Source organism: Convolutriloba macropyga, chromosome 1, assembly GCF_964194025.1.
Source record: "Convolutriloba macropyga chromosome 1, txConMacr16.3, whole genome shotgun sequence".
NCBI classification, from domain to species: Eukaryota; Metazoa; Xenacoelomorpha; order Acoela; family Convolutidae; genus Convolutriloba; species Convolutriloba macropyga.
This window is the reverse complement of record NC_134468.1, coordinates 48,491,652-48,510,341: the sequence shown is the minus strand read 5'-3', so window position 1 is coordinate 48,510,341 and position 18,690 is coordinate 48,491,652. Positions and strand designations below refer to the sequence as shown.

At 35.5% G+C, this 18,690-nt stretch overlaps 1 protein-coding gene across 1 annotated transcript in view; it reads right to left on the bottom strand.

Annotated features, from left to right (window-relative positions):
- Positions 1–1,053: 1,053 nt before the first annotated feature.
- Positions 1,054–18,690, bottom strand: part of LOC142339802 (transport and Golgi organization protein 6 homolog) — a 43,031-nt gene continuing 25,394 nt past the window's right edge. The window contains exons 3-5 of the mRNA XM_075390087.1: positions 8,405–9,154; positions 7,806–8,159; positions 1,054–1,625 (exon numbers count right to left, since the gene is read on the bottom strand). Coding sequence (XP_075246202.1) covers positions 1,129–1,625; positions 7,806–8,159; positions 8,405–9,154 — 1,601 coding nt within the window. The 3' untranslated portion in view covers positions 1,054–1,128. The remainder of the gene's footprint in view (positions 1,626–7,805; positions 8,160–8,404; positions 9,155–18,690) is intronic.

Below are 18,690 nucleotides of genomic sequence, written 5' to 3'. Positions count from 1 at the left end.
TGAGGTCAATAATAACCTCGCTATGGCTTAGCGGCTTATAAAAACTAATTTATTTGGATTACAATCAAGCACTCAATTTTTTTCCTCTGTTGCGGCGGTCCTAAAAACAGGTTCCATTTTAATTTGTGTGGTGTGGTTTCCAATGTCGAGCAACGCATATTTGAAGTATCGGTTGTAACTCTGCTTGAAATCACAGATTACATGACTCTGTTTGAAACCCCGATACACTTTTGGACCGGTTAGCGGGCGGTTCAAGATGTTGAGCCAGAGTTTCGAATTGTCTTCAGCAGAATCAAGACTCATTATTAAAAAAACTCGCAAGTTTAAAATGCCGAAATTGCATGCAAGTCAACTTCATGGCGGTGTATATAAGCTCTTCTGACACCGCAGACTTTGCGCATCATAAAACTTGAACGCGCGTGTTTTAAACATTTTTCACGAAAATCGCTTGTTTGGCACTGATGTTGTGTCCTCGAAACAGTTTACTTTTACCTCGAGTCGCATACTTAGAGACCAGTAAGGCGTAAGTTTCTAAGAGAGCTGCTCAGCGACTTAATTCCCTACGGACTTTACCCGTTTATTCCGATTTTGACGGCGAACAGTCAAAAGGCTCAGGAGACAAATCGCATAATAAATACCACGGGTCTAATATAAAAACTTCGTTTGAGAGCAATCAATCACACCCGAACTGTTCTATATTAGAGCATTCCGACTAGAGCAGAGATTTGTACGCACATTTTGATTGTGAAACAAGACCCTTCGGCGGAAAACAACATGCAGTTTCTCACTCTAAGCCTTAAAACTACTTGCTTTTTCGCTCCCTTTTACTGTATCGGTGCTACCAAAATAGCCACATTAAAAACATCTGAGCACCCTATTGAATTGTAAAAAAAAACAGAAAAACACAATCTAACTAAGCTCAGCTTACAACTTCTTACCTATACCTACGCTCAACGTTGAGCTTTGCAGTTATAAGTATTTGATGAACATAGAAATTAATATCCTAAGTATAGTTCGACGCTTTTCGAGTACAAATCTTTTGCTTAAAAAAACTTCAAGGAATTTAATTTGCTACAATTCAAAACTGGTACAACAAAGTTTCCTTCTGTTTGAATTATCAAAACGGAGCTACATCTTAGGTAACCCCACTATATCTAAATCAGTTCGAAATGAGGTCAACTTCGTAAACGATTCAGTCCACAAACTCTTCATGACTTGATTCACTTTCTCCAGTCCCATTTGTGCATGCATTCTGCTGACGAAATCTTCATCTCTTTGGTACACTCTACTTAACACATTGTAGATCTCCTTCAGCGCTGCACCGTCAAGGATTCCTGTCAGTTTGGAATCATCGGTGGATAAAAGATTGACAAGGTTGCTCAAAAACATGACTGCACTTCTTTTGAACATTAACATCGAGGTCTTTTCATTGACTTCGCTTGACACTACAGGTTCACCCTCCAGTTCATCAGGTGATTCTGCGGTTGCTGGGGTTAAAGTGTCATGAAGATGTGATGTTGTACTTGGTAAAGCTGCCTGCCAGAGAAACGTAGATTTGACAGAATTGATTGCCATGTAGGTAAGTTCATAAATGTCAAGATGCACTGCATGGCCCAGCTTTGTCACTACAATAAATACAATTAGATTGATAATTCAATTTTTTAATGAAAAATTTTTTTTCAGATTATTATTATTGCTCAAAATATAAAAATATGCAATAATATGAGCGCGTATTAATTCAACACATGTCACCAAAAAAGTAGCTTCAGCAACTATATCACTTCCACGTTATTGCTCCAATCGCCGGCGAGTAATTTTTAAATTCAACCGGAAAATTGATCGATTGATATATTTCATTTAAAATTTTTTGGGTAGTTCCAAAAGAACGTCATTGCCGCGAAGCGTTGAACACAGAAATCGAATTCCTCCAGCTATCAGAATTTCAAATTTTGTTAAATTTAAGCGCAGTTTTTTTTTCAAAACATGAGGATTTAGTTTAGTCTAATTTTAACTAACTTTAATTTAGCAAAGGTAAACATAACCAGCCCAGCAAACATCACCGAAACATAGCTGCAATTGATTTCCATGACTCCTACTGCGATTTTAAAAAAATAACTGACAAAGTGCTCGCAATTTTGATTGACTTTCGGAGTTAAGCTCACTACTGTTTCCTAAGGAGAGCATAAAAAGAGGAGTACCATTAGCAATGAGCAGTTCACCTAGAACTAACTTTAACAAAGTTCAAAGAGCAGTCATATAAAACTACGCTTCATGGGTTCATACCGTTTCTATTTTTGCTTTCGTTTTTGGCATTGACGCTGTTAGATTGCTTTGATGAGCAATAGCTGTTTAAAACCACCTCGACAAGACTGCGATAAGAATCACCTAGACTAGAGAAGTCCAAAAGATGTCACGAATAATGTCAAAAAAGTGGCAAAACTAAAGCGAAACAAATGTTGACGAAGTGTTACAACGTGATTAATTAAAAGAGCCACTCAAAAGTGACTTTAAAAATGTAAGAGAAATTAAACAACGCCAGCACAATTCAAATTCTTTTACTTGAAAAAAAAATGAAATAGCTCAAATACCAGCATGTTCAGCAGGTGACGGCGGCTTGTGAAAATATCCAAAGGGCGTGTTCTTTTGATTGAAAATGGTAGTTAGGCTTATTACTGCTTCCTGATAAGAGGATAAAAAGCCTCGTAAAGAAATTAATAGGCACTCAACCTGCACGCCATTTCACTTGGATTTTGTAGTTTATTGATGAGGCTCCTGCTTATTAATGAGAGGATACAGGGATTAGTATGATTCGCATATAAGCAAAAAACCTAGTAGCTAAGGGCATTAGAATAAAGTTCAAATGTCGGGCATCCACAACTAGGCTTTAGCAGTCATCCCGGTTCGGTTTTAAATTTCGTTTTTCTATATTGAATCGAATCAATCGGAATCGTTCTGCGGAGTAACTTCTCCTCGACAGCAGATTAAGCAGAATGAGTAAGCGATTAAATCAATCTACAAAAATCATAAAAGTCTAACACAAAACTTTGAGATTGCGGGAAGAGTAGGTAAAGCAATCCAAAACCAATTAACGAAGTAAAAAACGGGACAGGGCTAGTTCTGAAACGAATTCAAAAGTTTAAAAAACACAAAAAAGGACTAACCACCTTGCCAAATGCGGATTCACACCTCACCCACAAACGCAATCACGAAAAAGCAGTTAAAATTGACAATAGAAAGCAGACGGACAAAGACAAAAAGCCGTTTTTAAGATCACAAAAAAACCTTGTTTCACACGCAATAGACATCAAGCTCTACACAAAAATTAAACATAACAAATATTCATTTAAAGCACACTTAAGTAAAATGAAAGCGTTATCTATTGTCAGAATTAGCTGAAATTCCTCGACACATTGATATCAAAATAGTAATGGAACTTCAAAACAGTTGATAAGAAAATACAAAAGGACTCTTAACCCAAGAAATGCCGCTGATTTATCATTTTCAAATTCAACTTTTTCGTGAGAAAAGCAACCGAATGGCACAAATGAAGCCAAGCATCAACCATTTTCGTCGATGAGGAATCACAAAAAGACAAAAAAAGAAACGTTCTTGCACAATTGAAAAATACAAAAAAATATTTTTTTTAAATCGACATCAAGTAATTTTTGATTACCAGAAGCGATTTATGACAGCCATTTTTTTGTAGCCCTGACATTTTCTGCAGCATTTGATGCCAATGAAAAATTTTAACATCACTCAAAAAATTTGAAAAAAATTTACAATAGATTAAATTTATTCATCTTTTTGTTTTCAAAAGCAATTCGCTTTTAACAACTTTGTGTAGCCCTTTATACTAAAAAGTGTTTTAAATACTTTTTAAAATGTGAAAAACTTTTAAAATAGCACTAATCAATATTTTTAAATTAATTATTATTATTATTATTATTATTATTATTATTATTATTATTATTATTATTATTATTATTATTTTCATCAAAACCAACTCCCTCCTGCTGCAATTAAACTAACTTAGCGGCTAATAGAAGCCTTGCTTGGCATATAAGGGATAGTTAGAGAAAAAGGACAAACAACCGTCATAAATCTAAACCAAAAAATTGAAAACGCATAAAATTTTGTGAAAAGACTGTGCCAAATTTTACCGAGAAACCCATCTGCTAAAAAATACAAGGAAGGAAATCAAAAGGTGGCATTCCCAACACGTATACTTAAAACAAAAGAACCTAAAGTTCTCTTTAATTGAAAAATACTCGTATGAAAGTGACCGACATCAAGGGAGATCAATTGCAAATAAAAACAAAACGTCAAAACTTAAGACTCGAAAATTGTCCTTCTACCACAAATTTATGCCACAAATTAATACTTCCCAGCAAGTTCAGCACACTCCGCACTTAGACTTAGTACAACACAAATGTCAACTGAGACAACACTGATATTTTGCAACTTTCTGATTGCTAAGAATGAGCGTGCAAAAACAGTCAATGCATAGATGACTCAGCTAATAAAAAGTTTTCCAATAATGTAAAAAATAGATAGACAGTCCATTTCGTTATTTAAACGTTTGAAGTTAATAAATGGTATTTCAATTTCCTTAAAACAAAATCAGAGCAATTTGGATTGCAGAAAATTAGACAACGGGTCAAAACAGGTCAATCACTTGTGTTATCAAACAATGAGCAAGCATAGCTATCAGCAACTCTGGAGAGCTATCACCAACACAGAAAAGCTATCAGCAGTGACGAGAAAATATAAAAATCAAAAACGTACAAAACGAATTTATAGAGATCAAAAGTTATTGAAAAAATAGGTTAGCAGCTGTCATATTTTGGAATAAAACATGGGCTGAATTTTAGTTGGTAAATTTAGTCAAATTTTTAATTTTGAATGATTAAAATGCTAAAAAAACATTCCTAAAAATTATATTGTTTCACGAGCTTGTAAAAATAAATTACGAAGTGTATATTTGTTACATGATTAATAGGGAATCTACAGTCCAAAAACGATTGAACAAAAAAATGGCGAAAAAGAACTGGGCTGACCAAATGTACCTTCATAAAAAAAAGAGAGCGAGAAGCCGTTGTCAAAAATCTGGCAGCAGGAAAATAGAAATGTGGGATGCACCAAAAAAACTGATTTCTCCAAGCTTGCATGTTCTTTAATTAAAGCAAATGCCCCCTAAAAAATAGAGGATTAACGTGCAATGAAGCAATGACGTAAAATTTTGCTTACCTTATTTTCCAGACGAAATTAAATTAACAGAAGCTCTATGTTAACGCCAGTCGACTTTGCTGGCTATTTCCCGTGACACCACTGCTGTCTTTAACAAAACTTTTTGGGGTTGGGGAGGGTGGTCAGAATTGACCGAAAAACCAAGGCAACGACCCTTCATAATTAAACAATAATGAAACATAGCCGACGATCCTCAGAGAAATTGCTCTCGATCGATTGGCGAGCCTAATTCAATCAGTAGATGACTGGTCGGGGTTGCGTGAGATTGAGTAACTTTGAAATGGGGGGTTCACTAATGTGTTTCAAATGAAGTTACTAGAGATCATTATTGAGCACGCACAAGATTTGAAATCAAAAACAGAAACCACGAAACCAACTTTGGCACATTTTCGATTTGAACTTTAGTAATTGATTTCAGTTGCTTAAAATTGTGAAGGAGATAAACATTAAGGTCACGCAAAACTCGAAACCTCAAGGATATAAAAGTCCATCAAAAAAGTCCAGCAAAAAATTGTACCCAAGAAAAGAAACACACGAGTGCGATAATTGCTTCAAACTTCATTCGAGCGCCATTAAACAGTCAAACTAAGCTGTGTGTAAGTTAATCTTAATGAGCACAAGTTTTTATCAAACAACAATGCAACTTCTTTTTTTGTCTGTCAGCATTTCGAGCACCCATTGAACACCACTGCTGTCTTTAACAAAACTTTTTGGGGTTGGGGAGGGTGGTCAGAATTGACCGAAAAACCAAGGCAACGACCCTTCATAATTAAACAATAGAAACATAGCCGACGAACCTCAGATAAATTGCTCTCGGACGATTGGCGAGCCTAATTCAATCAGTAGATGACTGGTCGGGGTTGCGTGAGATTGAGTTACTTTGTAATGGGGGGTTTACTAATATGTTTCAAATTAAGTTATTAGAGATCATTATTGAGCACGCACAAGATTTGAAATCAAAAACCAAAACCACAAAACCAACTTTTTTAAGAAACCACGAAACCAAGTTTCTACTACTTTATTAACTCGATTATCTTTATTAACTCTTTATTAACAACGATTTCAACAACAAATAAATTTACTTCAAAAAAAAATTGCGAACAGCAAAAATTTCTGGTCAAAACTGGAATTAAAATAAAGAAATAAGATGGATAGATCAACAACCAGTCCTTTACTAGACCACTAGACTTTTTGGGTAAGATTCGGACTGTCAATTTTATTACTCAGACGGTCTATAAGGAAAAAGCCCTAGAAGAGCTCTTTCAAAATTGATATTCGAAATCAAAAACTCAAGACCAATACTCAAAAATTAGGGCATATAAGTTTGGCACTACTTAGATGCACACTTTTGATCTTTAACTAGCTAACGTTCGTAAAAACTTAAGTTCCGTATGGGGGGGGAAGGGTAGGTAGGTGTTGGGGGGGATAGGTGGTGGGGGGTTGTGCAGTGTAGTTTAGATAATTAGAGGTGACTTATATTGAAACAAAAAATGTCAAAATCACCTCTTCACCTTCAACATTACCAGCAGTTCCTAATGACTATACATTACAAGCGAAGCTATTGTTAAAGTCCAATGTTCAAAAACAGAAGTCAATAATCAAAAACGGTGGTAAATGCTCGAACAGAAAGAAGTCAAAATTCAACTCATGAACAAACTTGCTTTCTGCTAAAAAAAACATAGCCGGTAGAGTACCGGAAACGACTCGAATCGTCGTGCATTATAATCTCTAACCTAACCTTACCAAAATCAGAACATCAAAATAGACAAGAGAAAAAACAAAATTTACCCAAAAACCATATTAAAGAGTTTTAAAAATGCCGACAATTTTTTAGGTGCGGGGGAGAGCTAGGTGGGGTGGGTGGGTAGATAGGTTGGGGAGGTGGGTAGTTAGTTTGGGGTGAAGGTGAAGGCAGGGGGTAGTTTGGGGGTAGGGGTAGGTGGGGGGGGTAAGTTGGGGGGGGGGGGTAAGTTGGGGGCGGGGGCGGTAGGTAGGTTGTGGGGGGTAGGAAGGTGGATGGGTGGGTAGATAGATTGGGGAGGTGGGTAGTGCTGGGGTAGTTGGGGGGGGGGGAGGGGGTGGGGGGTATTTAGGTGAAGGGAGGGGTAATTTGGGGGGTAGTGATAGGTTGGGGGGGATAAGTTGGGGGGGGGGGTAGGTAGGTAGTGGGGGCGGTTTGCGGTGTAGTTTAGATAATTAGGGGTGACTTATATAGGAACAAAAAATCTCAAAATGACCTCTTCCCCTTGAACATTACCAGCAGTTCCTAATTACTATACGTTACAAACGAAGCTACTGTTAAAGTCCAATGTTCGAAAACCGAAGTCAAAAATCAAAAACGGAGGTAAATGCTCGAACAGAGAGAAGTAAAAATTCAAGTCATGAACAAACTTGCTTTCTGCTAAAAAAACCTATAGAATCTCTATGCTCCTCTTCGAGTCGTAAAATCCTGTAGAATCTCAATACTCCTCTTCGAGTCGTAAAAACCTTGATGTCCCCAATAATAGCCGCTATCGCTTCGCGGCTATTAAAAAACTTTGAATAGAAATCTAACAAACCGATCAGAGTCAAGTTTGACAGGCTGCTGGTTCGAACTAAGTAGCTTTTCTCCACTCTGCAATTGTTCAATAGCACGTTCAGGAACTGATTTCTATGAGTGAATACCATCTCTCCCCTCTCAATTAAGAACCTGGTCAAACTCTCCCCTAGTTTGCTCACACAATCGTCGTCCAATGATTGTTCAGTATTGCAATAAAGCAGGAGAATCCTCTCAACCTGATTGTCTGGAAGGTGAAGGCTAATATTGGCCAAAGAGATGACAGCTGAGAGGTAGAGATACGAGTCTTCGTCCTCCAAACTGCTCATAACTGTGTCAACGATTTCAGATAATTTGCTCAAAGCAAATTTATTACCTAAAATAGAATGCCATTTCAAGCTAAAATAGTCTGCAATTGTATTGTAGTTTTAATCAAGGCAGTTGTTGTTATCAAGGTGGTAGATTTTCTATCTTTCGGTTAGCGCTTGTTATAAAATATCGTAGCCACCTTTGTAAGAGCTTGAACAGCTCACATGAAGTTCTCTTGTTCTCTAATTTTCATCAGTCTATCATCATAAAAATGCCTATTTATTTGTTTTAAAAATAATACATATTTGTAACCTTTTTTGACCAATTTGGAGACGGCCTTCATTCCTGCCGCTTTGAGGGGTAATAAAGCTTCGTGCATCAACTCAAATGACTCGATAAACTCTTGCTCGTCAACCGATAGCTGTCGCGTACGTTGACTAGTCTCTTGACCTTCACGTTTAAACATATTCGATGATTGAGAGCCACAACTGGTGTTACATTTGATCAAGAAGGTCTCCATTAATTCAGTTAATTCCTTCAACTTTGTTGAATCAGTCATTTGTGAACTCAAACTTAAGTGTATGTTTTCATTTAGAATCTGCACTTCAGATGACGTCAATCGTAAGAGCTCCAGCGATTCCTTGTCCAAGCTTTTGCGTATTTCGGCCAGAAAAGTGAGTATAGTGAGTAGATACTGCATCACAACAGCAAGCGAGCCACTGATGCTCTCGTAGTTTATTTTTTGAAGGTTTTTGATAATTGACAAGGCTGCTTGCAAAAACGTATTGGTATTCGAAATGATCAAATCAGAATACCCCGAGAAAAATTCTTCCAATATTTGTGAACAGACTACAATCTTGAAACAGTTGTCAGTATCATAGCTTTGCAGGCGCATATCGATATTTTGAGAGGATTTCTTTTCACTATTTTCATTCATTTGAATATCTGTCAGCATTTCGAGCACCCATTGAACACATATATTTTCAGCTTCCTCAGCTAGAAAGCCGATGACACCCTTCGCGAGCCTCGATGGATTTAAACTGGAAGTAGTCCTCCTTACAGCTGAAAGAAAATAATTTATGTGAAGTTGGCTGTTTTTTTAGTCTATTCTAAAACGACGAGATTTGGCAAAGTGAGCTCGATTGCTAATCACAAGCATGGCTATATTATACAAAATACTACGACATAGACATCCTATTTCTTTTTCATAAAAACTATTTCTAGGCTTTAAAATAACAATGAAAAATTGGATGTTTTTTCCTCTTGTAAGCGGTAATGCGCGCCTAGATCATTCACAAAATAAAAAAATCAAAGACTTCAAAATATTTCATGGCAACTATGTTCACACCAACAACTCCATCGAAAACATATCCGGCAGAATGCCGGAAAATAACCGCCATCAACTCCCGTAACCCCGGTTAGGATTGACAGAACTAGCGTTAAAACCAATCAGCATTAGAGATGGTAACTCAGATTTGTAAGAGAAAAGTTCAAGCAGCGGTCATCTAAAATTGTGCTTAGAATTTTTTATCCTGTTTTCATTTTTCTATACTGATTCTGTTCATTTTAGTTTGCTTTGCTGAGCAACTTCTGTTTAAAACACTTTGAGCAGAATGAATTAAAGTCAAAAAGATTTCAAGCAAAATGTTGAAATTGAAGTAAAGCAAAACATTTTTATTCGAGGAGGTAAAAATGAGCAGCCGAAGATTTCATGCAAAATGTCGAAAAAGCGGCAAAATGAGGTAAAGCAAAATAAATTTTTGTTCGACGAAAAAAAAAAGAAAACAGCAGGACAAGTCCTGACACAATTAAAAGAATCTTCAATGACTAAACAAAAAGCAGACCTTGAATGGTCTAAAAATGAGTTGCAAAACCCATTTAAAAAAATTCAGATAAAAAAGCGAAAAGAAAACCATTGAAAAAATGCCGCATGTGAACAAAAACCAATAGCGACTGAGCGAACTTTTGTTCAAACATCGTTTTCTCACCGTTTTCGCACCGCAATATAGTACGCTCAGCTTACAGCTTCGCAGCTATAAAAAAGACAGCATCCCAATACAATTCAAATACTTTCTTTGAATGGTAAAAAACAGCAGGACAATAATAGCCTGCTGAGAAGATGAGCGCGTCTATTAAATATTAGAAACAAAACAGCAAAAAAGAAAAAATTATTTCCGCTTATTTTTGCCAGCTTCAACTTTTGTATCAAAATACAAAACACTAACATAACACAAAATGTAAACATAATTGATACCCCCTGAATGACAAAGAACAGGGCCCAAATACTCTCACTATACTTGATATCTTCAGTCCTGGAGCAATTGAGTTCTCTGTACACGGTTTTCTCTCCTGTCATTAAAAACAAACATCTCATTTGAGTAACCCTGTTTAAGCGACGTTAACATAGCGATAAATTAATTCATTCATAGCCTGTTAAAGTTCATTCCACAGAAGCCTCTTATTAGGGTCCTTTACTGCACATAGGAGTTCCTTTGACCTTAAACAAATTCAAATTAAACTTAAGCTTTAAAGTGCAAAAGTCATTTTATTGAGTGAGGTAAGTCACGTATGATCAAAATCTAATCACGCAAATAAACTAAAAAATTTCGCTAAAGCAAGTGAGAAATGACGTCACGCGCGCAAATGCCGTTAGTGAGAGGAAGAAGTCATTCAGAAAAATTGACTTTCACCTTTGCTGTGTGAATAAATGTAAAACGAAAAAAGAGCGTCAGACGACAAAACAAAAAAACCAAGAGCACCGCAATATAGCTACGCTCAGCTTACAGCTTTGCAGCTATAAAAAAGACAGAACCCCAATACTTGCTTTGAATGGTAAAAAAACAGCAAGACAATAATAGCCTGCTGAGAAGATGAGCGCGTCTATTAAATATTAGAAACAAAACAGCAAAAAAGAAAAAAATTACTTCCGCTAACTTTTGCCAGCTTCTTCAACTTTTGTATCAAAATACAAAAAACTAACATAACACAAAATGTAAACATAATTGATACCCCCTGAATGACAAAGAACAGGGCCCTAATACTCTCACTATACTTGATATCTGCAGTCCTGGAGCAATTGAGTTCTCTGTACACGGTTTTCTCTCCTGTCATTAAAAACAAACATCTCATTTGAGTAACCCTGTTTAAGCGACGTTAACATAGCGATAAATTAATTCAGTCATAGCCTGTTAAAGTTCATTCCACAGAAGCCTCTTATTAGGGTCCTTTACTGCACATAGGATTTCCTTTGACCTTAAACAAAATCAAATTAAACTTAAGTTTTAAAGTGCAAAAGTCATTTTATTGAGTGAGGTAAGTCACGTATGATCAAAATCTAATCACGCAAATAAACTAAAAACTTTCGCTAAAGCAAGTGAGAAATGACGTCACGCGCGCAAATGCCGTTAGTGAGAGGAAGAAGTCATTCAGAAAATTTGACTTTCACCTTTGCTGTGTGAACAAATGTAAAACGAAAAAAGAGCGTCAGACGACAAAACAAAAAAACACAGAGCACCGCAATATAGCTACGCTCAGCTTACAGCTTCGCAGCTATAAAAAAGACAGAACCCCAATACAATTCAAATTTTTGCTTTGAATGGTAAAAAACAGCAGGACAATAATAGCCTGCTGAGAAGATGAGCGCGTCTCTTAAATATTAGAAACAAAACAGCAAAAAAGAAAATTACTTCAACTAATTTTTGCCAGCTTCAACTTTTGTATCAAAATACAAAACACTAACATAACACAAAAAGTAAACAAAATTGATACCCCTGAATGACAAAGAACAGGGCCCTAATACTCTCACTATACATGATATCTTCAGTCCTGGAGCAATTGAGTTCTCTGTACACGGTTTTCTCTCCTGTCATTAAAAACAAACATCTCATTTGAGTAACCCCGTTTAAGCGACGTTAACATAGCCGGCAGATTGCCGAAAAAGCTGCGAAAGAAGAGACTTGCGAGCCGTATAATAGAGATAGAAATAGATACAGATATCAGTTGAAAAACTTATCGACGCGCTCAAAAAGCTATATAAAAAGCGCTCTCTTTTTTTGAAGATCTGTTCACACAATTTCAAGGTTTTTGAAGCGAAAATGGACTAGTGATTTTGGTTACGCCGAAACAGGAAGTGGAGCGAAAAAGCGAGTGTTTTTGCGGCATAAAATTTTTTCACTCTAATTTTAAAGTAGAGTGAGAAAACGGTGACTGTCTGAACAAAAATTCGCTTTCTCGCTATTGGTTTTTTGTTCACATGCGACAGTTTCGCTTTGATTTTTGCTGCTGTTTCGATTTTTTGGCTGGGATATTTTCTAGACGGTTTTCCCAATCAAGTAATAGGACATTCTATGTCTTGTTTTTGTTTAGTCAATGAGATCCCTTCGAATTGTTGGTCAGGACATAACCTGCTATGTTTATTTTGTTTCATCGTCTGACACTCATTTTCGTTTTACATTTTTTCACACCAATAAGCTTTAAAAAGTTGAATTTTTTTATTGACTTCTTCCTCTCACTAACGGCATTTGCGCGCATGACGTCAGTTCTCACTCTCTTTAGCCAACGTTTTTAGCTCAATTGCGTGATTAGATTTTGATCATACGTGACTTACCTCACTCAATAAAATTATTTTCGCACTTTAAATTTTAAGTTTAATTTGAACTCTTTTAAGGTCAACGGAACTCATACGTGTAATATGGGTCCCCCAATGAAAAAGCTTCTGCGCAATGAATTTTGAAAATCTTTATTAATTTATCGCTGAAAATTTTTATATAGCATTTTGAGCGCTTCTGTAAATTTTCCAATTAATATCTGTATCTGTTTCTATGCAAAATGAATTTGTCACGGAACTTAGATAATTTATCAAAATTGCTTTTAGGGTCGAATTTTTCAAGACCCTGGAAATACAAAAAATCATCGAAAAAATATCGCAGCAAAGGCGATATTAACCTAGGGTTATGAGACGTTTCATGATTATGGAATCAAAGTTTTGACGTAATCGAACGGAGGTCTCCCGACACAATCAATTTTCCTAACTAAAACTAACTCACTTATCTCATTAGCAATATCAATTTCATTGGGCATTTTTGCTAGTGCAACGAGTTGTGGACCAACTTCCATTAACTTATCAGCCTGATAATGGTTCACAATTTCAAAAAACACGACATGTTCGACAGTCGACAAAGTAAAATTCTGATCACTGACATTGACAGCTGAAACTGAAATGTTACCGTTACCATTGATTGTGCTACGATATGAAGTTAACTCAACATTAGAAAGATTTCCAAAAGTCCGTTAGAAATTAGAACAGCACTACATCTAGAAAAACATTCTCAGCGTTCCTTAATTGGGTGTGTTGGACTGCAACGAAACTTTTTTGAAAAACTTGTGATTTCTTCAGTTTTTTTACTTAATTTCTCCTCATCTATAGGCTTAATTTCATAAGGCTGGTGTGATGTCAGGCAATTTAAGAAAATTAGAAGAAGGACAAACCCAAATGATGTTCATTTGGGAAAAGGGGTCTCCCAAAACTAACGAATTGTTTTTGGGTAAAAGCAAGAAATTCATCCAGAAAATTGTTTTCTTTTGTCCGAGAGAAAACTCAACGTGAACAGCAAATTAGATATCCATTGGTTATCCTGATGCTAATTTAACATGATCGAAAGATGGTTATTTGAATTTGTTTTTTGCTTTTAAATTTTCTATTCAATCAACAGACCTTTTGGAATAGCCTTTGCACACGAATTAGATTCCATGAGAGCTCTTCATCGAATTTTGTCACAAAAACAAATTGGGGATTATTAAGGGCATCACCATCCAAAGATATTACGGTATATAACTTACTAGCATCATTGGAGGTATCAAAATCGGTATCAAAATTACATGGATTTAAAAAAAATTGTCTACATGTGAAATTCCGGAGCTGTGGCTCAGTTTTTTGGTTGGCGTTTGAGAGAAAAGCTTCTTCCGTCATGTATTCAGATAGCATTACGGTTAAGGTAACGAACAGAAGCATAGTGGTCTGGGAACCGCGATATTGACAAACAACTTTTGCATAATTTGTCACACCACTTTGGCCGGGGATGGCTTCGAAGTGGGGTAACTTAAATTGAACTCTGAGAAGTTTGAGCCCTGAGCAGAAGGATTAGCATTTTGGTTATTTAAAAAAACTAGGATTTATGGTTCCTCGATAATAATGATTTATGTTTTGTCCTCAGCCTCGGTTGAAACTTGTTTTCCTCTACCTCGAAAGTTACTTCTGTAAATATTTCCTCAATTATTTTCTCGATTATTATTATTTCCCCGATAGTTGTTGTTGAAACCTCTGCCTCAGCCTATATTCTGAATCTCAAAGCTTGATCTCGGTTTTAAAACTGTCTGATTTCACTGAACTGATTTTGCATGCTTTCTTGCGCTGATGAAAGTTTATAAAGTGTGCTTACAATATTCTGGTTGATACCACCTGAACTTACATCACTGAAGCGACGTCTAAGTAATCAACTACCTGATATAATTGTTGAATAGTCAACTGTTTGCGAGCTAATAGACAAAATCTTCAACAGTGATATTATCTGGTTGTTCACTGAACCTTCATCAAATCAAATAATTGCACTAGTGGTTTTTCGTCGACCACGTTTGCGTACACTCGTGATGGAATTATTGAGCGCTTTTACACAAGATAGGGTTTCTGTCAAAGCATCAGATATTGCTTCCGAGTATTTCAGCCTGACAAGGAGATGGGGTAGTGGTTGTCTTCCCTCCTGTCACCAATTGATGCCGAAAATTCGAGTAGATATTGCAGGTGTGTATGTTGTTTTGTGTGGAATTTATTGCACGCGAATGTCTTGCACGTCTGTAATGTGTATTCAGAGTCTACCAACTTCGGAAGAGTGAACCGACAACACTACTTCGGCTACACATTACTATATTAATTTTGAAGTAAGTATCTTTTAACTGTTTCTTGACTCTTAATTCATTATTCATTTAAGAACTGGTATATAAATATTTACAGTTTTTTCTAAATCTACTTTGAAGCGATGGTGAGGCTGATTGTTTAAAAAATGTAAATAGTCCAAAAAAGTTTTTATCAGAGCTGATTTATAATTTAGAGTCGAAAGGTGTCAGAGAGATCACCGAATGGATGGATAATGTTATTGCGGAAAAAATAATACGTACCCAGATTTGAGGAAGTGAGTACTAAAACCTAACGTTCAAAGGTTCAAAGCAATAATGAGATACTGTTCTCCACAAATTAGTAAACACGCTACAGAGAATTCAGATTAAAAATGTCAAAATCTAAAAACGAAGCATCATGTTAAATTCTGCAGTTAATTTTAAAACAAGATATACAAGGATGGTTTAGTTGGCAATCATAGCAAGCGCATCATTGCTGAAACGAGACAAAGTAACAATAAAAAAGACAAATGTTCCAACCTTAAAATACTGAGCGAATTCTAATTTCCATGCAGTTGAAAGAGGGTGTAAAGTGAAGCGGGTGACAAAAATAAAGCAAAACAAAAACAGCGGGATAAGTCCTGAGCTACAATCAGAACAACTGAATCTGATAAAGCTCCGATCATCCGAATAATTACAAGAAGAGCCTTTGAAAGCCAGCAACGCATAAAACAATACTTTTAAAAAAAGTAAAACTAGAAAAAATGAAAAGGGAGCACAGGTTGTCTCATAGTAATCAAAATTAAAACAAAGCGTACTTAGAAAGCAAATATTTCAAGAAAACATTAAAGTAAGGGCAAAAATCGAACTATTACTAATAACTGGGAACATTAGTCTGTTAAACGCTGTATCGACCGTTGTAATCCGATCAAAATATTTACCTTTAGAAAACATTAATTGATAAGACTAAGGGACAAAGTTTAGCAAGAGCTGGTCAGACTCAAAAATATCCGGTTTTACAAAAAGTAGTGTTGCCAAAGTCATTGAAACCTAGTCATTACTACCATAAATTTCCGACTGAGGGATAAATCTACCGAACTAGGACTACGTTTTACCAGAGCAAGAGCAGTAATTATTCACAGCTTATAAATCAGTAAACAGTCAGAAGAATTGCCCTGGAACGATTGGCTTGGGACTGAAATTGGTTGCAGCTAGCACAGTGTGAAGGCTAGCTCCTCCACTAAGGAAATAGGTTGAAGCGATATTGATATGGAGAAAAACGTGGTCCAAAAAGCCACGATAGTCTCTTTGTAAAAAGTACACAAGATGGTTTCATATTTCACACTTTTCAACTTCAAATTTATTAGGCCCCTTAAAGCTTTGATATAACTGATATCAAAACTCAAATTTGACATCATTAACTTAGAAGATCAACACATGTAAGCACATCAATCAACAAAAAAGATCAGAAACCAAAAAATCTAACTCTTTAGAATCGAAAAAAATCAACTGCTTAAATAACAGCTACTTGAGTAGCTAATGGCGGCTTTTAGAGTGAGATCTTCGCTTTAAAATTGAAAATAAAGTATTTTTCCCATTCGGAATAATCGAGAATTGCACCTGTTCTGAGATAATATTTTGTTCTTTACGACATATTTAGCAAAAGTCGCTAAAATTTTAAGAAGTTCTGATACTAACTAAACGTTATATGACTTGGTATAATGAAAAAAGAAAATCGTGAAACACTTTTGTTGGACAAACTAACTTTTTTTCCGACCCCACTTGTGGGGGGAGGGGGAGGAACTGTATAATCAAATGGGTTTTTTTGTTCAGACAATTTTGGCCGATCGATATATAAATCGTAGAGAAATGTGAGTGGTATCATTAAAAAGCTCATCCAGCGTAGAATTCGAAAGTAAAAACATCTTTTGAATTTCGTTCTCTTCCAGGAGTTATCGAGGTTCAAAATTTCATGAGAACACGGGATATTTGGTTCAATTTTGTTCACTTTTACCGTAATTTGTGGAATTAACATTTTTTCTACAAAAATTTCAATTCAAAATTACATTTCACACCACAAAATAAATTAATTTTGTGTTCCTAAAAGAAGAAAGGCGATAAAAAAAAGACTAGTTCTGGTCTCATAGAGAAGTTTACTATAAACAAAATCGAATTCTATTTGGAGCTCTTTTTTAAAGAAAATTTTGAATATTTTTTTTTGTTTTTTTTTCAAGTCACCTAGAGACTAGTCACTTTTCATACCGAATTTCCGTTGATAACAAACCTCATTTACAATCAAATGAAGACCAATGAACAAAAAATTCGTTTTCCAGGAACCGCTCATGTTTTTTTTTGAATTCGACTCTTAGCTTTCGTAGTTTTAAATGAAAATTGATTTTCTTTTGAGATTTTACTAAAAATTTGGAATCCTATGGCATAAACTTGTTGATTTAAAATGCAATAGGTTTCGTAATGAGCATTAAGTGAACCTATCTAGTGCTTTGAGTGGACAGCTAATCATAAATACATTTTCGTGACTGTAAGTCAGTTTCAGTAATGAAACGGCACCATTCCTTCCTACTGCAACCAACATTAATCTTCTTCCAACTATTGGTTATATGACTCCAATGCCACAAGATTTCAAAAAATTTTCTTTAATTTTTTGGACATTTTGCATTACTGGTTCCTTAAGAAATCATATCACGTTATCCTAATAATGACGGCTGCCATTGGCTTAGAGATGATGTTCAATGGATCATAGATAAAGTATTCAGAGAAAAAACTTATGGTTTATATGGCTTCAACACTTTCACTTTTCTACAGAAATTTTGGTTTCTGCCTGTAATTGTTGTTGTCATAAGTTTAACTGTTTTCATAGTCATAAGACTTATTGTGATGTCCTATTGATTACCTATGCATGACAAAAATCCTTGTCCTCACATCGAGGCACAACTGAGCTTATTCATTGACTTCCGATGAAAGCTATGTTATTTAACGGTTGTTAAGAATTTAAAAAAATTAATTTTTTTCAACATAAATCAATCTTAAGCTTATTTTGGTGAACTGTAAGTCACTCTCAGTAATGCCAGAACACCTTTCCTTTCTACTTTAACATAAATTTATCTACATAGTGGTTTTATCTTCTAACTGTTGGTTTTTTTTACTTCGATGCACGAGTTTTCATAATTTTTTTTAATTTTGATTTCTTTTTTCGTAATTTTATTACCCGTTGAAATCTTATCTTATTATCCTGATGCTGATAGTTCCTATTGGCTTAGAGAAGACATTAAATGGACTGTAGAAAATTTTTTCACAAAAAGCCTATGGTTTAAATGGCTTCAACACCATCTCGCACTTTTCTATAGAATTTATTTTTTTTTTTCTGTATTTGTTGTTATTCTCATAGCCATAACACCTCTTGTGATGTATTATTGATTTGCAAGGCATGGCGAACATCCTTGTCTTCATATCGAGGCATAATTGAGAGTATTTAATGACTTCCGTTGAAAGCCTTTAAATTTAATGACTTAAGACTTTAAGAAATTTTTTTTGAGTTTTGTTTTGAACATAAATCAATCTTAAGCTTATTTTCGTTAAGTGTAAGTCAACCCCAGTAATGAAAAAACCTCTTTCCTTTCTACTTCAACAAAATTTTATCTAGATAGCAGTTTTGTCTTTTATTGGTTTTTTGATTTCGATGCAAGAGATTT